Source organism: Pristis pectinata, chromosome 4 (assembly GCF_009764475.1).
Source record: "Pristis pectinata isolate sPriPec2 chromosome 4, sPriPec2.1.pri, whole genome shotgun sequence".
NCBI lineage: Eukaryota > Metazoa > Chordata > Chondrichthyes > Rhinopristiformes > Pristidae > Pristis > Pristis pectinata.
The window spans coordinates 107,702,936-107,723,789 of record NC_067408.1 but is presented as its reverse complement, the minus strand read 5'-3'; the positions used below and the strand labels follow the sequence as shown (position 1 = coordinate 107,723,789).

Genomic DNA, 20,854 nt, shown 5'->3' with positions numbered 1-20,854 from the left:
CACCAATGCTCTCCTATGGTAAGCAGTCTCAGAAGCAGATAGGAGGGCAGGGGTCGGTACTGCAGGAGGCCAAGAGCTTTGTACTGGGGTTGATATCTTTACCTTTAAACACTCTTGATTAGTTGGTCAAAGGCTGTGCTGGCGCACTAAAGGTGATGGCGAATCTCAGAATATTGGAATGAGCTTAAATGGGGCATCTTCGTCAGCATGGACCAGTTGGGCCGAAGAGCCTGTTTACAAGCTGTATAACTCTGACTCTAGCCACTGAAGGAGGTGGTTGAGGCAGGTACATTAAGAACATTTAAAAGACACTTGGACAGGTACATGGATAGGAAAAGTTTAGAGGAATATGGGCCAAAAGCAGGCAAATGGGATTAGCTTAGAACATAGAACATTACAGCACAGTACAGGCCCTTTGGCCCACAATGTTGTGCTGACATTTTATCCTGCTCTATCTAACCCTTCCCTCCCACATAGCCCTCTATTTCTCTATCATTCATATGTCTCTATCATTAGATTGGCACCTTAGTCCAAAGGGCCTGTTTCTGTACACTATGACAATGTTGACCTTCATTGAGAATTGGCTCTAAAGATGTAGGATGGGCTCCATGTTTCTCAGGGGGTCACAATGGACTGTTTATTATTATAGGTAATTGTACAACAGGGATGGGTTGTTAGAGGACCTTTTGCTTTGGGTACAAGGCGCATTCTCTTTCATGCATCATCAAATAAGTCGACAGTGACTTCAAGCTTGTCCTCCAAATGTGTGCAGCCAAAGTGTCATCTGTGTACTTCTACTCAATGACTAAGGTTGGACTGCACTTGGTTCTGGAATAGAGGTGACCTTGGTTGAACAGATTCCCATTAGTCCCGAAGATTAGCTCTGCAGCAGAGACGAGGTGCAGTCTTATGGTGAGAACAACTGAGGGAACTGTTGGGGGAATGCCTCCTTATCAATCACACTGCACGAGATGTTTGAATAAATAAAGAAATGCCTTCTGACAATAAAATACCACTGGCCTTTAAGGTGAATTCCTATTGTATACAGGTCACCTGTGGGGGGGAAAATTATTTCGAGAAACTATGTCAGATGTGTTTGTTTTTGGTTATTACACATGGTATTGTATGCAGTGTGATCTCTGCTGGACAGTGCTTTTGGTAAACATTGTATTGCATCATGTGATCTTGATTTAATATGATCAATCCGTGGTTTGCAGATGCCTACTGGGAAATAAAACAAGATAGCTGAAAGCGGTGGGGGGTTCAAGCATTTCCTAAAGTTACAGAAAGGATGTGTTCCTGGAAAATGTTTTGTTATGCAAAACTTTGTAAATCAATAAGGTTGAGCAAGAAACATTGTGGGTATCTTGGTACAATGGGTGTGGATGGAGAGTGGTGCACTATTTGCTATAATGATAGACAGGTAAATCGCTGACATGTCCCAGAGTTGGTGGTGTTCTACTGAAAATTTGTGCATGGGACACTCGTAAATTAAGGAAAACTGGCAGCGTCTAGTCTGAGTTTACAAAACATCCTTAATCCTTGTGTTATCCTTGTTGAAGATGTTGGAGAAGATTCTGAGGGACAGGATTTCTGTTTACTTGGAAAGGCAGGCATTAATTAAGAGGAGTCAGCATGGTTTTGTGCAGGAGAGATCATGTTTCACAGATCTAACTCAGGTTTTTCTGAAGTGGGAGCTAAGAAAGTTGATGAGGGTACAATGACATTGAGTGTACCCATTCCAGAGTACTAAACTTAAGTCCTGTCCACTAGTACCCTCTGGGTGATTCCAGATGCTGGAATCAGGAGCAACAAACAATCTGCTGGAGGAACTCTGGGTTGAGCAGCATCTGTGGAAGAGGAGGTTTCTCTTGTAAAGTGGAAGGGCAAAGGGGACTGGTTAGAAGTTTAAGTCTTGAATGTGCTTGAAAGTATTGAGTTTAGCAATAAGCATTTTGAATCTTGGACAGTGAATATCAAAGAGGCAGAGTGGTAGACATGGTTCACATGGACTTCCATAAGGTTTTAGACGACGTCTAGCATAGTAGGCTGGTCCAGAGGTTGAGGCACAAAAGATCATAGGTGTGTTGGCAAACTGGATCCTAAGTTGACTTGGGGCGGCACGGTAGTGTAGCGGTTAGCGTCATGCTATTACGGCGTCAGTGACCTGGGTTCAATTCCTGCCACTGTCTGTAAGGAGTTTGTATGTTCTCCCTGTGACTGCGTGGGTTTCCTCTGAGTGCTCGGGTTTCCTCCCACATTCCAAAGACATGCAAGTTAGGAGTTGTGGGCATGCTATGTCGGCACCGGAAGAGTGGCGACACTTATAGGCTGCCCCCAGCACATTTTTAGTAACGCAAAAAGACGCATTTCACTGTGTGTTCCGATGTACATGTGACTAATAAAGATCTTACCTGATGGGAGGCAGAGGGTAGTGGTGGATGGGTGTTTCTCTAACTGGAGTGTAACAAGTGGTGTACATCAAGGATCAGTGCTGGAGCTTATGTACATAATATACCTGGATAAGAATGTAGGTGATCTCATTAGCAAGTTTGCAGATGATACAAATTGTGGTTACAGACAGTGAAGAAAGTTGTCTAAGGATACAGTGAGACATGAATCAGCTGGAGAGTTGGCTGGAGCAGTGCCAGATGGAATTTAATCCAGACAAATATGAGGTGATGCACTTTGGGAGGTCAAATTCCGCTAGGACATATGGAGAAAACGGCAGGGGACTTGGGAATATTGCTATACAGAGAGACCTTGGGGTGCAAGTCCATAGTTCCTGGAAAGTGAAAGGCAGGTGGCTAGGTAGTGAAGAAAGCATTTTGCTTTGATGGACTGAAGCATTGTGTACAAGTGTTGGGACATCATGTTGCATTTGTACAAAACATTGGTTTGACAACATTTGGAACGTTGTGCACAGTTCTGGTCATCTCACTACAGGAAGGATGTGGTTGCAATAGAGGGAGTGCAGAAGAGGTTCACCACAATGTTGCCTTGAATAGAAGGCTGTAGTCTTAAGGAGAGACTGGATAAGCTGGGTTTATTCTCTCTGGAATGTAGGAGGCTGAGGGATGACCTTGTAGAGGTTTATAAAAGTGAGGTGCATAGATAGTTGGTCTTTTTTTCTCTGGGCAGGGGAGTCTGAAACTAGAGGGTAGAGGTTTAAGGTGAGAGGGGAGAAACTTCAAGAAGATCTGAGGGGTAAGTTTTCCCACAGAGGGTGGTGGTTATCTGGAACAAGCCGGCAGAGGAGGTAGTAGAGGAAGGTACAACTTAAAAGGCATTTGGGCAGGTACTCTGATGGGAAAGATGCAGAGCGACAGGGACCAAATGTGGGCAAATGGGATTAGTGTGGATAGGCATTGCGGTCAGCATGGATGAGGTGGGTTGAAAGGGCCCATTTTTATGCTGTTTGGTTCTATGATTACATTGAGCACAAGGTGAGAAGTAGTAAGGTAATGCAGACTTAATCCACCGTTGTAGATGTAGTAACGTGTACAGCAAGGGTTAAGTTCAATGGCAAATCACATCTGTAGTCTTGTTATATTTTTCTGGTTGCAAATCATGTTCTCACTCATGTGGAGAGCAATCCACACATGTGCTAGCTACATGTGCACCCAGGCAGTAAATGTTTTTGTTTTAAGAGTGTAGTCTTTTACTTTATTGGACTTTTTTCTTAGAAAATTGTGGATTTGGATAACAATAGTCAAACTGCGACCTTCTGATCTTTTGAATCCTTTGAACTCCCAACTTGAAGTTGCATTGTGGAAGACTAGCAGTTTGAGTTTGAGGGCTGCTTGGGAATCAAATTGGACTTGGACCTGAGCCTGAATGCCTGGGGTGTTTTCCATGTCCAACCTAACCATAGCAGTACTGTTCGTGAAGTGATGGTGGGCAAGTTATTTTGACCAGAATGGGGTGCTGGGCTTGGCCAGTGGGGCACTTTGAGACCCCAATGTATACACCATCCAGCCTGAGGCTGACAGATATGGCTGGATGTTTGAAGTTTGGGCGAGATAATTGGATGCCAAAGTGAGATGACAAGCCTAAAGAATTCGTTCACTGTTTGACTTTGTCTGTCTTGGGTCAGATTTTGGGTTCCATAGTGCTAAGAAGCAACAGTTTCTTCATGGGTTGATATTTCATCGAGCAAGATTAGAGCTTAAATTTTTCATTACTTGTATTGGTTCAGTTTGGAGGTTATTATCTTGATCAACATTAGGCACTTCTATTGCACTTAATTGAATTTTGCTCAATGACTTTGGTTTCTATACGTAAATTGCAACTAAATTGATAAGAATCATATCAGTGCTTTTATAATTGTCCATTGTTGTCATGATTTTCTTATTCAGTTTTCTTGGTATTGGTTTATTATCACTTGTACTGAGGTACAGTGAAAAGCTTGTCTTACAAACCGATCGTACAGGTGTCACGAACCAGCAACAAAAGAAACACACTGAGCATGATTTAGTGTTAAAAACTATTTTATTAATCACTACTTATGATAATACGTAAAATAAAAGTAAAAATGCTAGTATGTTAGAATTCAAAAATGTTAAACCTCGAACGTTAACCCCAAAACTAAACTCGTCGTGTGTGTGTGTGACAAAGTCCAAAACTCCCAGTTCCGGAATGGTTCTTAAAGTTCAGTTCCGCAAGCCATAAGGTGAAACATGAGCAAGGGCTTCTTCAACAACCACCGTTGTCAGAAGATAAGATGTAGATGTAGGGAAACATAGAGAGAGTAAATACGAAATCCAAATGTTCCATGATGGAACCCAAACGACACTCCAGTGTTTACTCGGTAGTGACTTCCTCACCCCGAAAAGCATCCGAATCGTGGTCGTCCACACACAAATACCTGTTTCCTTCTACAGGTCAGCAACAAAGTGAACTCCACCGGATTACTTCCAACTTCCATACATGGATTTCAGTGGCAGACACAGTTATAGTTTCTCATCCATCAATAGAGAAAACAAGCAGGCTGCTGTCTCTCTCCCTTCTCTCTCTCTCTCTCCTTCTTCTGACTTCTTCAACAACGTCATTACGTCCTTTATCTTCTATTGACGTAAGCACGCCCCACACACACATACACACACACACTCTATCTTAAAGGGACTTTCACTGAGTCCGTAACACAGGTCAATTCATTACACAGTGCAGTTACATTGAGTTAGTACAAAGTGCATTGGTGTAGTACAGGTTAAACAGTAACAGTACAGAGTAAAGTGTCACAGCTACAGAGAAAGTGCAGTGCAATAAGGTGCAAGGTCACAACAAGGTAGATCGTGAGGTCATAGTCCATCTCATTGTATAAGGGAACCGTTCAATAGTCTTATCACAGTGGGGTAGAAGCTGTCCTTAAGTCTGGTGGTACATGCCCTCAGGCTCCTGTATCTTCTGCCTGATGGAAGAAGAGACAACGAGAGGTAAAGACAAAGTCCAAGGAAGGGAGGCTGGTGTCTGTGATGCGCTGGGCTCCACAGCTCTCTGCAGCTTCTTGTGGTCCTGGGCAGAGCAGTTGCCGTACCAAGCCGTGATACATCCAGATAGGATGCTTTCTATGGTGCATCGGTAAAAGTTGGAGTCAAAGGGGACAAACGGAATTTCTTTAGCCTTCTGAGGAAGTAGAGGCGCTGGTGAGCTTTCATGGCCGTGGCATCTTCATGATTTGACCAGGACAGGCTGTTGGTGATGTTCACTCCCAGGAACTTGAAGCTCTCAACCCTCTCGACCTCGGCACCTTCTTTACCTCCTCAATTGTCCAATCAGATCACTGATTAGCATAATCTAGAGTCTATAAATGCTTGTGATTGGTCAATGAACAATATCCACTTTTTTAATAGCCATGCTTTTAAAGCAAAATGTATGGTTGACATTATTAACTATTTTGCCAACAGTTTTATTGGTGTAAAATAAACAATTTAGTTAAATCCTTGAATATTTTCCTCAGTTGTATTTGGTTTAAAAACCCAACAATTTGAAACTTGTGTTAACTTGAGCTGTCCTGGGCATTTTATGAACTTGAAATGAGTAGTCATCAGCTTAAATCAGGCAATATTGTAAACTCTCTGTATGTAAAATACTTTTTAGCATGGAGCTACTTCGATGTATGTTTGCTTCAAACTCTGGTCTATATAAACGGGGCTGGATCTTCCTGGACCCAGTTCAATGCTCACTCACTGCCCATGGTGGTTTGCAGAGGACTGATTGCACTGGCCCTCTATACCCAGGAATTGATGGTGACTTGGCAGAATAATCCTATTCGCTACCTCTGGGATGTTCCTGATTGATGGAAAGGATGGGTGTGGAGATTTGCTTTGTATCAAAGATGTGAAGTAGATTGACAGGTTTTTAAATACCTCCTGGCATTTGGAGATTTGAGTGAATAATTAAAAATTGTTTCCTAGCCCACAGGCAAAGAACACCTGTTCAAATTAATGATCCTTTGATGGGTCTGATCTGGCGTAGGACTTGAGTGGTGATTTGCTCAGTGGAACGCTGGGGGAATTAGTGGAATTCTGGGCTCCCACCACAGGATATTTATGGAGCGTAACAATGGAGAATAGTGACAGATCCAGTGTCACCTGTTTGTTTACCCAAATTGGGAACTATATCCATGAGTAGGGCTAATTGCTCGTAATTCTATTCGGTCCTGCTGGCTACAGCCAACAACATGTGGGTGGGCTACAAAACCAGTTCTGGTCTGACAACACAATGTTTAAGCATATATTTTAAACAAAAGAGCTTGGTAGGGTAGATGTTGGGAAAATATTTCCCCTGGCTGAAGTGTCTGAACTAATGGATCACAGTCTCAAAATAAGGGCTAGGTCATTTAGAACAGAAATAAGGAGAAATTTGGAATACTCTATCATAGGTCTCATCCACACAGAGGAGAGTGGGTGGTACCTTGCTTATAGAAACTGGCCAAAAATGCATTATATAAGTAGAAGTTAAGGAGTTGGCTGTATTTTTGATCTGAACATTGATGTCCAGGTTAACCCTTTGAGTACGACTTGCAGCCATAAAGCCTTAGTCAGCGAATTTGAAACTGAGATTGTTAGATTTCTGGATATTAGGGAAATCAAACGATATGGGAATAAGGTAGGAGAATTGTGTTGAGATAGTAAGTTGGCCATGATATTATTGAGTGGAAGAATAGGCTGGATGGGTATTCTGCTATTATGTGTGCTTTGTTGATGTTAAACACCACTAGACATTTCTGTGGTCATGCAAAATGCATTCAATTAACTTTTCTGATTTATTTTTATTTTTATTCTTCAGCACATCTTCAAAAAAAGAGAATATTCCACCAGACTACCCACTCACCCTTTTGGAAGGACTCACTACCATTTCTCACTACTGCCTTTTGGATACCTCTGCACAGGCAAGAAAGGTACTTTGCTGTTAATCAAGGAACCTCCACCAATTAATGTTGGGTGTGCCTACACTAGTGCCCGCAGCTGGCTGTTATAGGTTGGGAAGAGCTGAATGAGTTGGAAGAGTGAAGAAAGACAGTTGCGTGCACTGATAGATGTACAGTGATTCACTTCACCTGGGGCACAGGGAAGAGGAAATGGATTCTGCCATGCCTCAACTAGTCTAATGAGCGGGGGAGGAATTGGCAGGGCAAAGGGAACATCTGTGATAGACTGCTGACCACTTCCAGCATTCTGCTTCTGGTTTCATGTTTCAGTGACAGCTTGGGTTGAGTTTTACTGTTTTAGTACCTCCTGTTACTTGTTTTCTTTCTCTCTAAGCCCATTATTAACCAAACGGCTCGGTAAACATTAGGATCATCTTTGAAACCCTGGCCTCTCATTAAAAACCAACATGTTTTCTTGTTTTCCCACTTCTAATGAAGGGTCCAACTTGAAATGTTTCTCTATCCACAGATGCTGCCTGACCTGCTGGGTATTTTCAGCTTGTTCTGTTTTATTTCACTTTGCATTTCCTTTTTACTAATCCCCCTTCCCCAACTGGTTAGACCCTGGTGTCACAGTGCTATGATGTTTGCTCATCCCCCGCCGCCACCCCCCCCCCCAAGGTCCCTGTGCTCTCATCCACACAGTGGGTGATACTTTGCTTATAGAAACTGGCCAAAAATGCATTATATAAGTCGAAGTTAAGGAGTTGGCTGTATTTTTGATCTGAACATTGATGTTCAGGTTAATCCTTTGAGTATGACGTGCAGCTCTCTACGATTAACCCAAGGTTAGGGATCACTCCTTGTTTTGGGAAGTGAAGTTGGAGGGGAAGGGAAAGATCCAGAGGTTGTGTGTTGGAGACGGTTCACTGGATTGATTGCTGGGGTGCAGGAATTGCATTATGAGACAAGTTTGGTCCACTCTCATTGGAGTTTAGAAGAATGAGAGGTGATCTTCAAAAATATAAACTTCTTAGAGGGCTTGACATGGTGACAGTTTAGAGGATCTCTTCTCTTGTTGGGGAATTGAGTATTAGGGGACATAGCTTCAGAATAACTGGTAGCCACTTATGATAAAGATGAGAAGGACTTCCTTCCGTAGGGAATTCTCTACCTCGAGGTTGGGAGTCTGTCAATGAATACATTTTTTAAGTTATGGGGAACAGGTGAGGAAAGTGAAGTTGAGGCCAAGATCAAACCAGCTATGATCTTACCGAGTGGTAAATGACTTGAGAGGCATATGGCCTACTTATGGTAACTCAGTGGAATCGGGCAAAGTCAACGTGGTTTTGTGAAAGTCAAATCATGCTTAGCTGTTTATTGGTGTTCCTTGGGGGGGGGGGGGGGGGGGAGTGGAATAACATGACCTGTGGACATGCTATATTTGGATTTCCTGGAGACAAGGTACCACATCAAATAGTATTGCAGAAAATAAAAGACCATGGTGTAGGAGGTAATATATTGGCATGGATAGAAGATTGTCTGGCATACTAACAGGAAAAAGAGGTCTTTTTCAGGTCCTCAGCCTTTTCCAATCAATATAAATGATTTGAATGAAGGCACAGAAGGTATGGTGCTAAATTTGCAGATAACACAGAGGTCAGTGGGAAAGCAAGTTATGAAGAGAATGTGAGGAGGGTGTGAAGGGAGGTCGACGGTTTAAGTGGGTGGACAAAACTCTAGCAAATGGAATTTTTTCCCCTGAGGATCATGAGTCTTAGAAAATCTCTATCTCCAAAAGGTGGTAGAAGAAGAGTCTTTGAATATACTTTGTGTAAGGCAGAGAGAGACACATTCGTGAGGAGCAAGGAGGTGAAAGATTACTTGGGATAGGCAGGAATCTGGTTGGCTGTGGTCCAGTTGCATGTTCAAGAGGCTGAATGATGTGTTTATTAGAAATTCCTCCTTTTTCCGTTCTCGTGTTCTTCTGTTTCCTCATCCTAGAGAGTTGATCCTATTGCTGACATTTCTCCTGTAGCTCAACCTCTGGAAAATGCTGTGTTTGTAATGATGGGGCAGAATTGGATTTGATGTACTCTTTACCTTCTCTATGAAATGCCTCGGGTAAAATGCTTCAGTTGCACAATGGTTGGTTCCACACGAGCACAGTTGCTATTGGTGAAAGCATTGCTGGCTTTGGGAGAAGCTTGCTGCTGGGGAATGAAAAGTTCTTGTTAGATAAGCATATGGACGAATTTAAAATAGGGGGATATGTGGGAGGAAGGCGTTAGATAGTCTTAGGCGTGGTTTAAAGGTCGGCACAACATGGTGGGCTGAAGGGCCTTATTGTTCTATTGTTCTATGACCATTTTATTTCCTGAATTTCTCTGATCAGTGTTAACTCCAGCTTGCTAGAAGAATAAAAAGGCTGCAATGGAGGTCTAAACAGCTGTGTGGCACAGTGGCACAGCTGGTAGAGTCTGTGCCTCGCAGTGCCAGAGACACGGGTTCAATCCTGACCATGGGTCCTGTCTGTGTGGAGGTTGAATGTTCTGCCTGTGACTGTGTGGGTTTTCTCCGGATTCTCCAGTTTCCTCCCACATCCCAAAGACATGGGAATCAGTAGGTTAATTGACTGTTGCAAATTGCCTCTAGTGTGTAGGTGAGTGGTAGGACCTGAGGATAGAATGTAGGGAGAATGAAATTAATGTAGGACTAGTGTAAATGAGTGGTTGATGGTGCTGACTCAGTGGACTAAAGGGCTTGTTTCTGTGATGCATCCCTTCATGGCGATGAATGTCCTTGATCAGTTGGGACTCTGCTGGGTTTTGAGGGATCTATATGAAATGGGTATAAGCATTCTTAAGTTAAGTGCAAGTGGGTATCACAAAACTGCCTTTAACCTGCCGCTGATCAATGTCTTCAACCAGTAGACCATTATGGAAGATAATAGTGTTCTGTAGATATTCTCCTGAGCTTGGCGCAACAACACTTTATTATCTGGAGTGGTGGAAGTTTACTCTGAATGTACTTTCCTATATCAGAATAGGGAATGCTTAACGCAGATACTGGATACGTGAAATGGCAAAGGTCTGGTTCCTCAGTTTAAAAAAAAGAATTAATTGACTCTTGTGTTGGAAATCTGAAAAGATTTTGGAGGGGCATGCTTTTTTGGGAGGGGGAACAATATCAGCTCGTGAATGAGCTGCTTTTATGCTACCTAGCCGGAAGCAGTTCAAGGTTCTCTAGAGCTTTTGTGAGGGTGAGCATCTCCAACACTCCAGGTCCTGTGTTCTTCAACTTTAACATAGTTACTTATCTTCATGTACTAGTCTGCCACTTTGGGTGATTCTACAAGCCTGAAGAATGCCAAGAATGCCATCCTGGAAGAACTGCCTTTAATCATCGACTCTATGTCTCTCCTCTGGGGTGTAGTCCAACGAGAAGAATCCCAGAGGAAGCCCATGAATTCACTCGATACCACAAAGGGCTCGTCTTCTGTTTACTTTAAGTCGACAAAGGTATGTGGCAACTGATCACTGTGAGAGGAAATGGGGAATGTGGAAAAACTTCTACTTTGCAGAGGGTACAGTGGTTGTGATCTGGAACTCAGTGCCTCAGAGTTGGTGGTAACTGATTTAATCAGTTTTTCAAAGGCAAATTGGATATACACTTTGGGGGAACCACAAGAATAGTAACAGTTAGTGCTCCTGCCTCACAGCCCCAGTAACCTTGATTTGACATTGACCTCAAGTGCTGTCTGTATGGAGTTTTACATTCTCCCTATGACTGCCTGGGTTTCCCCTGGATGCTCCAGTTTCCCCTCACATTTGCGAAGGCTTGCTGATGGCTTAATCGGTCACCGTGAAATTGCTCCTAGCCTAGGGAAGTGGCTAAGAGAGAGTTGATGGGCAGTGAGAGAGGGACTAGGGTTACAGGGAAATAAAAGGGGCAAGGGGACTGTTCTGCTGGATGCCAGCATGAACCCCACTGTGTCATAATCAGTAAGTTATGGAAAGGGATTAGCGGGATTGCTGTACTAGGAGCTGGAATAGACTCAATGGGCCGAATGGCCTCCCACACCATGAGAAATGTTCAATAACATGCTGAATAATTCAGGCCCTGAGCTCTCCTGCCACTATAATCTAATGCAGTCTTTTCATGCCATTACAGGCTTCAAACAGAGTTTACTTTTCATCGACTACATGTCCACTCGTAGCTGAGCCTGAGCACAAAAATAGCCCCACAATTTTCAACTATCCATTCTTCAGACAATCTGACATCAAACCTTGACCTACAGTGTGTAACAAGTCCCTGTTTTATTTTTGTTTTTCCCAATGTGGCTGGAAGCTTTTGCTCACAGATTTTATTGGGAGCTTTTGCTTTGTTATGAATGTTGGGAGAGCCTTCGAGACGAGAACTAGTCTGGTCGGGCTGTAAAAAGTGGGGAAGTGGTGGGGGGAGGAATTATGTTTTAAGCCACTAACATCTTTTAATTGTTTATTTTAAGACACTTAGGCAGAAGATTCTAGAACTCCTGAACCCATTTGCTGCACAGATGGGCGTTCACCTGATGGCAGCTGTAGCAATAGTGTGGAACAAGAGGAAAAGCAGCAAGAAGGTGAACCAAAACAAGGTAGGAACCAAGCCAATCGCCGAAGACTTTGTTGCAAGATATCAGTTTTATTTTTGTTCTCTACTGTCAATGAGTTCAAGAAAATTCCTGTCTTCTGGTTCACTTTTTTTTTCAGTTCATATTTAAATGCTAGGTAGTTCCAGGTAATTCTTGCATAGAGCAGCACTTTTTAAAAAAAATCCTTTAACTTATTTTGCTTTGAAGCTTTTCAAACATTATGAACAACTTTTAAGTTATTACAATTACATGATTGTGAGGTCAAGAGTCCATCTTATCGTACTATTGTCAACTTTGAGCAGCTTGTGCTGCTTTCGCCTCCCAAGTCAGAAGGTTGGGGGTTCAAGGCCCAGCCCAGGATTTGACAGTCTCACTTAGGCTGGTATACTAATGCTGTCGAGGGGAGTATTGTATTGTTAAAGGTGACTTTGGACAAAAGATGCAAACATGAAACCATGCCTGGTGGTACAAAAGATCCTGTTAAATTTTCACAGAAGGGAAGAGTTTATTGGTATTTTGCTTGGCATTCTCCCCTCGCCCAACCCCACCATTGAAATAATGGAAATTTGCTGTATGCAAAATTTAACTTACTACCCAACAACAATCACATATTTTAAAAGTAGTCAACAGATATAAAAGACACTGGTAGATACTGAGGATAGGATTAAAGGCTTCTAAATGTAAGACTTAAAGTTGCCCCTCAGCCTCTGACACTCCAGCGGAAACAACCGCAAGTTTGTCTAACATCTCCTAGTAGCTAATACTATCCAATCCAGCTAACATCCTGGTGAACCTCTTCTGCACCCTCTCCAAAGCCTCCACACCCTTCCTGTGATGTTGTGGCCAGAACTGTACACAATACTCCAAATGTGACCTAACCATCCAGCGGCCACATGACTTGCCAATTTGTGCTCGATGTCCCGACTAATGAAGGCAAGCATACATTACTCCTTCTTTTACCACCCTATCCACTTGTGTTGCAACTAGTGCTTATGTTGAAAAAGACCATTGAAATATTTTGTTTGTAAGCACGGCATTTTGCCAAGTGTAGGGATTATAAGTTGAACACTGTTTTCATCTTTGTGTTTGCAGGTTTTGCCAGTGGCCAGTGAAGCTCAGCTAACACTGGTAGGGTTAGTCCAAGCACTGGACACACTCAACACTGACAGCATATTACAGCTGATAAGGGAAGTTGTCAAAAAGCCACCCCAAACCAAGGGGGAAGAGGTAAAATAAACCGTGGATTCTAACTAAAATACTTTTTGGTTCATTTTCATGGAGGTATTCAAATTTTTTTTTTAAAAGAAGTGGGTTGAGTACACTTTAATATCATAAAATGCTCTCCTGACTTTGTAGTGTAGCTCCAAGCAGTTGGGCATTGGGCTGGTTGTTTGGTAGTTTGGGCTTTTGATGTGGATTTGGGGTGGGACTGTAAGCCATCTGTCTTAGCCATTGCAAAGTATGACTGGTGTAATGGCAGCTGTGGAAATGTTGTCTGTCTTGAATTGTATTGGTTGATGAAATGAAGGGGAATAAAATAATCACCACTCCACTCCCAAAAATATTATTAAAACGACGTTAAGTAGAACTTCATTTAAACTGGTAGGTTCGAGACGTCAGTAGTGTGGAACTAGCAGACATGTCAAGCTCTCAGATGTTATTCCATTACTACTCCAACATGCATTGAATTCACCTTTTTATTTAAAATGTTACACAATTAAATAACATTTTCCACTGATCCTGGTAAATTTAAAGGAAGTGTGGCCAACTGAAACAGCGGAGTTTAAAGGGAGCACAGGAACCTGCTTGTTGAGTGGACAGGGAGTGCAGGAACAGAGGCCACGGTGAATGATTGGGGAGCATGGCAAACGTTACCGGGTGAGCTAGATGCCAGACCATCAGAATTTCTGAATAGTTGGGTAGTGGATTATCAGAGTTTTATTGTACTCTTTTTAAAAAATATAAAGGCATTGTTATTGGGAGGGATGTCTAACTGCAATAGGGCATCTGAGAAAATCCCAGTGCATTGAGACTATCACGGTACTACACTTGTGCCCTAATTCTACATAGGGTATTTTCTTTCATCAAAGTCAAAGTCGAGTTTATTGTCATATGTATAAGTCCATGTAAACCCAGGTAGAATGAAAAACTTACTTGCAGCAGCATCACAGGCACACAGCATCGGATACACCACATTCATAATTGTTTCGATCTGAGATCTTATAACATTGCAGATGATAATTATGTGATGCACCCATTCATTGACATGAAACTCTTGATTGATTCTAATGGTGCCAGTAGCTAACTTGTTTAAATGCACTTAAAGTTAAAGTATTTGTCAACTTTGATTTTCAGAAACCAACTTTAGTTGATATCCCAATGCTGCAGTTCAGCTTTGCATTACTTCAAAGGTAATACCTTTTTAAAAAGCTTGATATATATACTTATTCTTTTAGAAAATGTCCAACAAAAACACGACAAAATTATTGCGAGAATTTGGGTTGATTTTACTGACTGCACAAGGCAATGTAACAACACAAAATGATTGAATGAGGTTTTCGGACAAGGATTTTCGAAGCTGGACAGTATTTCCAACACCTTGTGTGATGATGGACTGGTTAATGTTCTTTGTGTTGGAGTTTTGCAAGTCTGCTGTCAAACTTGTCCCTGAATGTGTTTAGAGCCACAGAGTTGTATAGCATGAAAACAGGCCATTCAGCCCACCAGGTCCATACTGATTATTGGGCATTCTTCTATGCTAATCCTATCTTCCAGCACTTCTATGACCAGGCCTTCTGTGATCAGGTGATTTTATGTGCTTGTCTAAACACTTCCTAAATCTGTCAGCAACTCTGCTTCCATCACTCTCTCCAGCAGTGCATTCCAGATACTTGACACTCTTTGGGTGGAAAAAGTCCCCCCTCAGATCCCCTCTAAATCTCTTGCCCCTTACCCTAACTCTATGTCCCCTTGTTATATTCACCTCTGAAAAGTTTCTTGCAGTCTACTCTATCTATATACTTCAATCATGCCCCCACACCCCTCATTTCTCCTAAGAGAACAGACCTAGCCTCTTCAGTCTCTTGTGACTGAAACGCTCCATCCCAGCCAACATCATAGTGAAGTTCCTCTGCAACCTCTCCAGTGCTTTGGTGGGATCTTGTTTGTTAGATTGTAGTTACTTAGCACTTCTGGTTCTTTATTTTACCAATGATTAAATTTACTGTAAACACTTCTTCTCAACTATGACACTAAATGGTAGATTTGTCTTTGAACCAGGCAACATTTCCTTGTATCATTTGGCAATTGTGCTTTTATGTGTAATTATGTAGTTATAATAAAGAACTACAGTTCCCAGTAGGCAATGCAAGGGGTCACATGGAGGAACAAGAAGTGGATGTAAAAAGAGGGAAAGCAAGCCAGTCTGGTGTTGGTTAATAAAATGTTCAGATGTTAAACCCATGCGAAGTTTGTCTCTTGATGAAGAACAAACTTAACAGCAATGTATATTAATTCTTTCAAGAGCTGACAACTGTATTTTTGTGTTGGCTTCCCTCTTTTAAACTTTCATGAAAGTTGGCCACAGCTTCATTCTGTAACATGGCAGCAATGTGGAGGAAGAAGCACTTGCTTATCTTTCTGCTCTGCCTTCTCTGAGAAAGATGTTTGAACTCTACTCCCTCTGTACCATGGTCAGTGATGTGGAGCGAAGAATTGCTTGCACCCAACTGTTCTCGGGTTAATCAGAAGCACATTTATTCGATGTACAACTGCAGAAGGGAGAAGGGCTCACAAACCTTACGAAGTGCAGTCTGTTCACACTCCCCAATTACACAAAGCATAGCATAAAACATCCTGTAAGACAAAGGGTGCATCTCTACCAATGAAATTGGGTAGCTACAACAGCATGGTATAAGGAACAAGCAGACCACTGGAATGTCCTCTGAGATATTCCCATCACTACAGGAAGATACCAGATCAAAGCAGCCTCTATGTTAACGTACTTAGATATAATGGTGCTAGCTCCATTTGGAGATGAACTGCAGTATCTTTGCCAATGCACAGACATTCAGATATCTGCACTGAGTCAATCAGGTGCAGAAAAGTACATGATTAGTTCATTCTGACCTCGGTAGTCCTGCATGATAAGCTCATGAGAAAACCCTTTTTTGTTCTCTGGTAGTTTCGTGACTGGGCCTTGTCACCCAGGTGGATTGCTGTTCCAACCCAGACCCCTGATTGCTATGGTTATCTCTGTTACCACGGGAATTGCCCTGGAGCTAGCACCATTATCTCTAAATATTTTAACACAGATTCTGCTTTGATCTGGTATCTTCCTGTAGTGATGGGAATATCTCAGAGGCAATTGCAATGGTCTGCTTGTTCCTCATACCATGCTGTTGCAGCTACCCAATTTCATTGGTAGAGACCCGCCCTTTGTCTGACGAGATGTTTTACAATATAATATGGAAGGTCATCACATACACAGCAGAGCCCTTTTCCCCCTATTAGTCAGCCTGATGGCCTTACAACTTTGGTATTCCTTTGCTGCATCTGGGGCCCCGTGGTTACTATGGAAGTAACCCTAGCTGAGCCCACTTTTCCCTAACTACATTCTGGTAAAGCACCATTGTAGACGGAAAGAATCCATGCACAGTCCGGGGTTTACCTTTAAGAATGAACTCTCTCTTTATTACAAGCTGACGTTACAGGGGAGTCAATTCTGGAACGAATGCTCCCTGAAGTTTCCATTATTCTTGTTTTTTATCTAATTTTTTCCCCTTTATCTCTACCCTGGATACACAGTGTATACATAGAGTGAGGTAAGCTTTTTGCAGTGTCAAGAATCAGCACCTACGTGCTGCTTGAGCCATCAAGCTTGAGCACCTCATGTTACATGAACTGTGTGCAGTTCCATCTTTACTTGTATGTACAATGGTCAGCTTCTGTCCTGGAGTTTATGGGATTATTGTTAGGCTGGTAACCAGGCATGGGTTTACTATCGTTCACTTTCACCTGCGGTTTGTGGTTCGGGTCTGTTTGAACTGGTTCCAGACTTTCTCTGCCTGGTACCAACCCTGCAGAGCCCCTCTTTATCTCTCTGCTACAAGATCTTCCCCCTGGTTCTCTACTGCAGTGCTACAGAGCTACTTCACTACTCCCTACTAGTCACAGGCTTGATGTAGTTCAATATTAATGCTGTTACCCAAGGACTATCAGAGTACATTGTTCCTTACCTTGTGCTAGCAAGCTTCATTAATTCAATCCTCCCAAGGGTTGCCATGACCGTAAATTTAGCCAAAAGCAGCAGGTTAACCCTTTGAGGATTGAATTAATGGAGCTTGCTTGCACAAGATAAGGAACAATGTTTCAGTTGGCCCTCTACTGTTAGAATCTGTGCCTCAGCCTAACCCCATTTCAGTCAACTTCTTCATAATATGCTCAACTGACCTTCATTACTGTCCATTGTCACAGGCATTCCTTAGCTGATCTGCAGGATGTTCTCCCGTCATTGTTGTATCTCTTAAGAGAATCTGTGCAGTTGAATTTGGCTCCTCCAGGACACTTCCTGTTACTTGGGTAAGAAAACATTTCCATGTTATTTTTTTTGGCAAAATTTAAAGGTGAAATTTCTTCTTTGAAATGTCAGACCAGATTGTAAATGGTGATAAGCCTGTCCCTTTTTGGAGATAGCATCTTTTCATTATCTCAATCCTCTTCTCCCCAGTAACGGAACTAATTTCTTTTTGCCCTTATTTACCCACGATTATAAGAATATTTCCACAGATGACTCACCGAGTGCGTGTGTAGACAGCTTTAAGAGTCTTTGCCCACAGATTGCAAAGGAGTATTGGAGTTCTTTAGATATTACTTGCCTGGATGAGTGCAGCTTCAACAACACTTAAGAAGCTCGATGCCACACAGGATATAACAGCCTGTATAATGAGCATCCCATCCACAACCATTCACTCACTGTAAAACTGACGCACATCAGCAGCAGTTTGTACCATCTACAGGAGGCACTGCAGCAACTCACCAAGACTCCTTAGACAGCACCTTCCAATCCACTGCCTCTACCAGTTAAAAGGACAAGGGCAACAAAGTACAGGAACACCACCAGCTGGAAGTTGCCCTCCAAGTCGTGCACCATCTGACTTGGAAATATATCGCTGTTTCTTCATAGATGAGATATCTTTATTAGTCACATGTACATTGAAACACACGGTGAAATGCATCTTTTGTGTAGAGTGTTCTGGGGGCAGCCCGCAAGTGTTGCCATGCTTCTGGCGCCAACGTAGCATGCCCACAACTTCCTAACCTGTACGTCTTTGGAATGTGGGAGGAAACTGGAGCACCCGGAGGAAACCCACGCAGACACGTGGAGAACGTACAAACTCCTTACAGACAGTGGCCGGAATTGAACCTGGATCGCTGGCGGGTCAAAAGCCTGGAACAACCCCCTCCCCAACAGCATTGTTGGTGTACCCACACCTCAAGGAGTGCAGTTCAAGAAGGCAGCTCACCATGAGTTTGTTGAGGGCAGCTAGTGATGGGGAAATTAAATGCTGGCATAGCCTGCAAAGTGCACCTGAATTTAAAAAAAAATTGCAATGTTCTGGTGTGGCACTAATCTCATTTTATTTCACTTTTCAAGAAAAGTCTTATTTTTAAATTTAATTTGCAGAATACTAAATGACTTCATGTCAAGAAATCCTAATTTGGAAAACAAGAAGGATCAGAGAGATCTTCAGGTGAGACACAAGTATGAAAGGCTACACATTAGATTTGTAAGTTTTTGTATGCGGAATGTTTTATTTTAAATGTTCTCTCTTCTCAGGAAGTGGCCCAAAAAATAATTGAAGCCGTGGGGAATGTTGTTGGCTCATCCCTGGAACAGACCAGTTGGCTGAGCAGAAACCTGGAAGTTAAAGCAGGACCTCAAGTTTATTTGGAGGACGCTAATTGTGACACTGTTGAAGATGGTGACTATGATTGAATCTTTCTTTGAGGCCTACTCCTATAAATCCCAGTTGCATAATATTTTAATAGACATTAAAATAGCAAATACTGGTTATATTTGTAAATTGTTTTTTTTAAATTACAGCATCTTTTAAAGTACTGCACAAAAAACAGATGTTACATTTCATGTTGAAATCCATCATGAATTTAACACTGACTGCCCCTTGTGTAAAACAAGGTTGTTTCTATTTTAAGAGATTGGGGATGGTGCATATCCAGTGAGGTGGAAAAGAAAAGTAAATTTCAAAGCCTTGAATGAAGATGAAGGACGTGTGGAGGAGGAGTTTTGAAGACTTATGGTGAAAATGTTGAATCTGATGATTGGATGCCTGCGTTTTTAAACACTAAATAATTGAGCTTCCAATTGTTTTTAATTACTTTACTAACAGCATTGTAGAACACAGAAGAACATAGTAGGCTATGGACCCAGTGCTGGTAAATGGGATTAGTAGATGGCCAACCATCAAGTGCCTAAGACACGATGGGCTGAAGGGCCTCTTTTTTGTGTGTGGTATGATTCTGACTCCAAACAAGTTATCGATATGAACATTATTTGATGAAGAACTTGTTGAATTGCCAATAAAGTTGGCGCAAGTCAGGAAGATGTTTATTTTAGGTAGGACTAGGATTGTGATTCTCACTTGCATGGGAAGCAGAAAACATTGTTTTTTTTTGCTGGTATCTTATCGTGTAACCTCCTATATTGCTATAGAATTGAGCGCAATCATAACCAAAAAAAACCTACTTTATGAAGTAGGTTTTTTTGGTTATGATTGCAAAAATCATAACCATTTTTGCAATCATAACCAAAATTATGATTGCAAATAGTCATTATGCTTCAGTCCATTCAGAAAGTGGTATTTTTGTCTTGTGGGACTTCAGTAGTACCAAGCATGCACGTATTGATGCTGGGTGTTGCATTGTGCTAATGACTTCTCTAAAGCATTGATTATAATACATTGGGGACCAGTCCAAGTTATGTATCACTGGATTTAAGTATTGTCCAGTTCGGGCCTATATGTTGCAGCAGTTGATACATTTGATCAGATTGTCAATGTATTTTGGAAGTAACACTCACAGAATGCAACATATAATTTGGGTCTTCCATTAGTAGGTGAATAACATCTACTGATCACTGATCAAAGTGAAGCCAGACTCTTTGTTTTTGACTCCAAGGTTCATTCTCCCCACCCTCTGCTGTGGTGTCGACAACAGTTGCTTCTGTGTACAGTGTGCAAGCTCTGACTTTGCTGGCTGAGGTAAGTGTGTACATGCAAATTTATAATCTCCCAGTGATTGTGTGTTAATTTTTATCATTGATATTTCTTGAGCAACCTGAAATGCCGTTCATATTTTGAAAATTCAGTCAACAATCTTGTATTCTTTCAAATTAATTTTTACAGTGGAATCTTTCACTATTTGCTATTTGTTCAGTAAATTCGTTCTGTTTCATTTAACCGGGTTAGTTGTTGGGTACGAGGAGCTGAACTTTGACCTGTCACAGCAATTCAGAAAATCAAGTTGATGCCAGCTCTCAGTGGAGCAATCCTATCAGTCCCATTCCTCACTCTGTACCCATTGTCCTGGAAGTTGTTCTCTGTCAAATGCCTTTTTCCCTCACTGAGATGTTAATTCAGCTTCTGTCACTTTCTGACCATAAATTCCAGATTTGAACCACTGAGTAAAAGCTTTCCTCAAAACCTCCCCAGTTTCTTTGGCACAAAATATTAAATCCTTGTTCCCCAGTCGTTGAACCATCTGATTTATTTAGTTCATGACAAGTTTTTAGGGAAGCTCTATTTATCCTATCTAAATGTGTCATCATCTGC

The 20,854-nt window shown here is 42.0% G+C and overlaps 1 protein-coding gene across 3 annotated transcripts in view; it reads left to right on the top strand.

Annotated features, from left to right (window-relative positions):
• The window catches only part of dop1b (DOP1 leucine zipper like protein B), a 120,683-nt gene that overhangs the window by 74,175 nt on the left and 25,654 nt on the right, over positions 1-20,854 (top strand). For all 3 annotated transcript variants that reach the window (XM_052013785.1, XM_052013783.1, XM_052013784.1), the window contains exons 20-28: positions 7,291-7,402; positions 10,705-10,893; positions 11,883-12,008; positions 13,098-13,232; positions 14,361-14,416; positions 17,481-17,585; positions 18,691-18,757; positions 18,844-18,988; positions 20,202-20,284. In XM_052013785.1, coding sequence (XP_051869745.1) covers positions 7,291-7,402; positions 10,705-10,893; positions 11,883-12,008; positions 13,098-13,232; positions 14,361-14,416; positions 17,481-17,585; positions 18,691-18,757; positions 18,844-18,988; positions 20,202-20,284 — 1,018 coding nt within the window. The remainder of the gene's footprint in view (positions 1-7,290; positions 7,403-10,704; positions 10,894-11,882; positions 12,009-13,097; positions 13,233-14,360; positions 14,417-17,480; positions 17,586-18,690; positions 18,758-18,843; positions 18,989-20,201; positions 20,285-20,854) is intronic.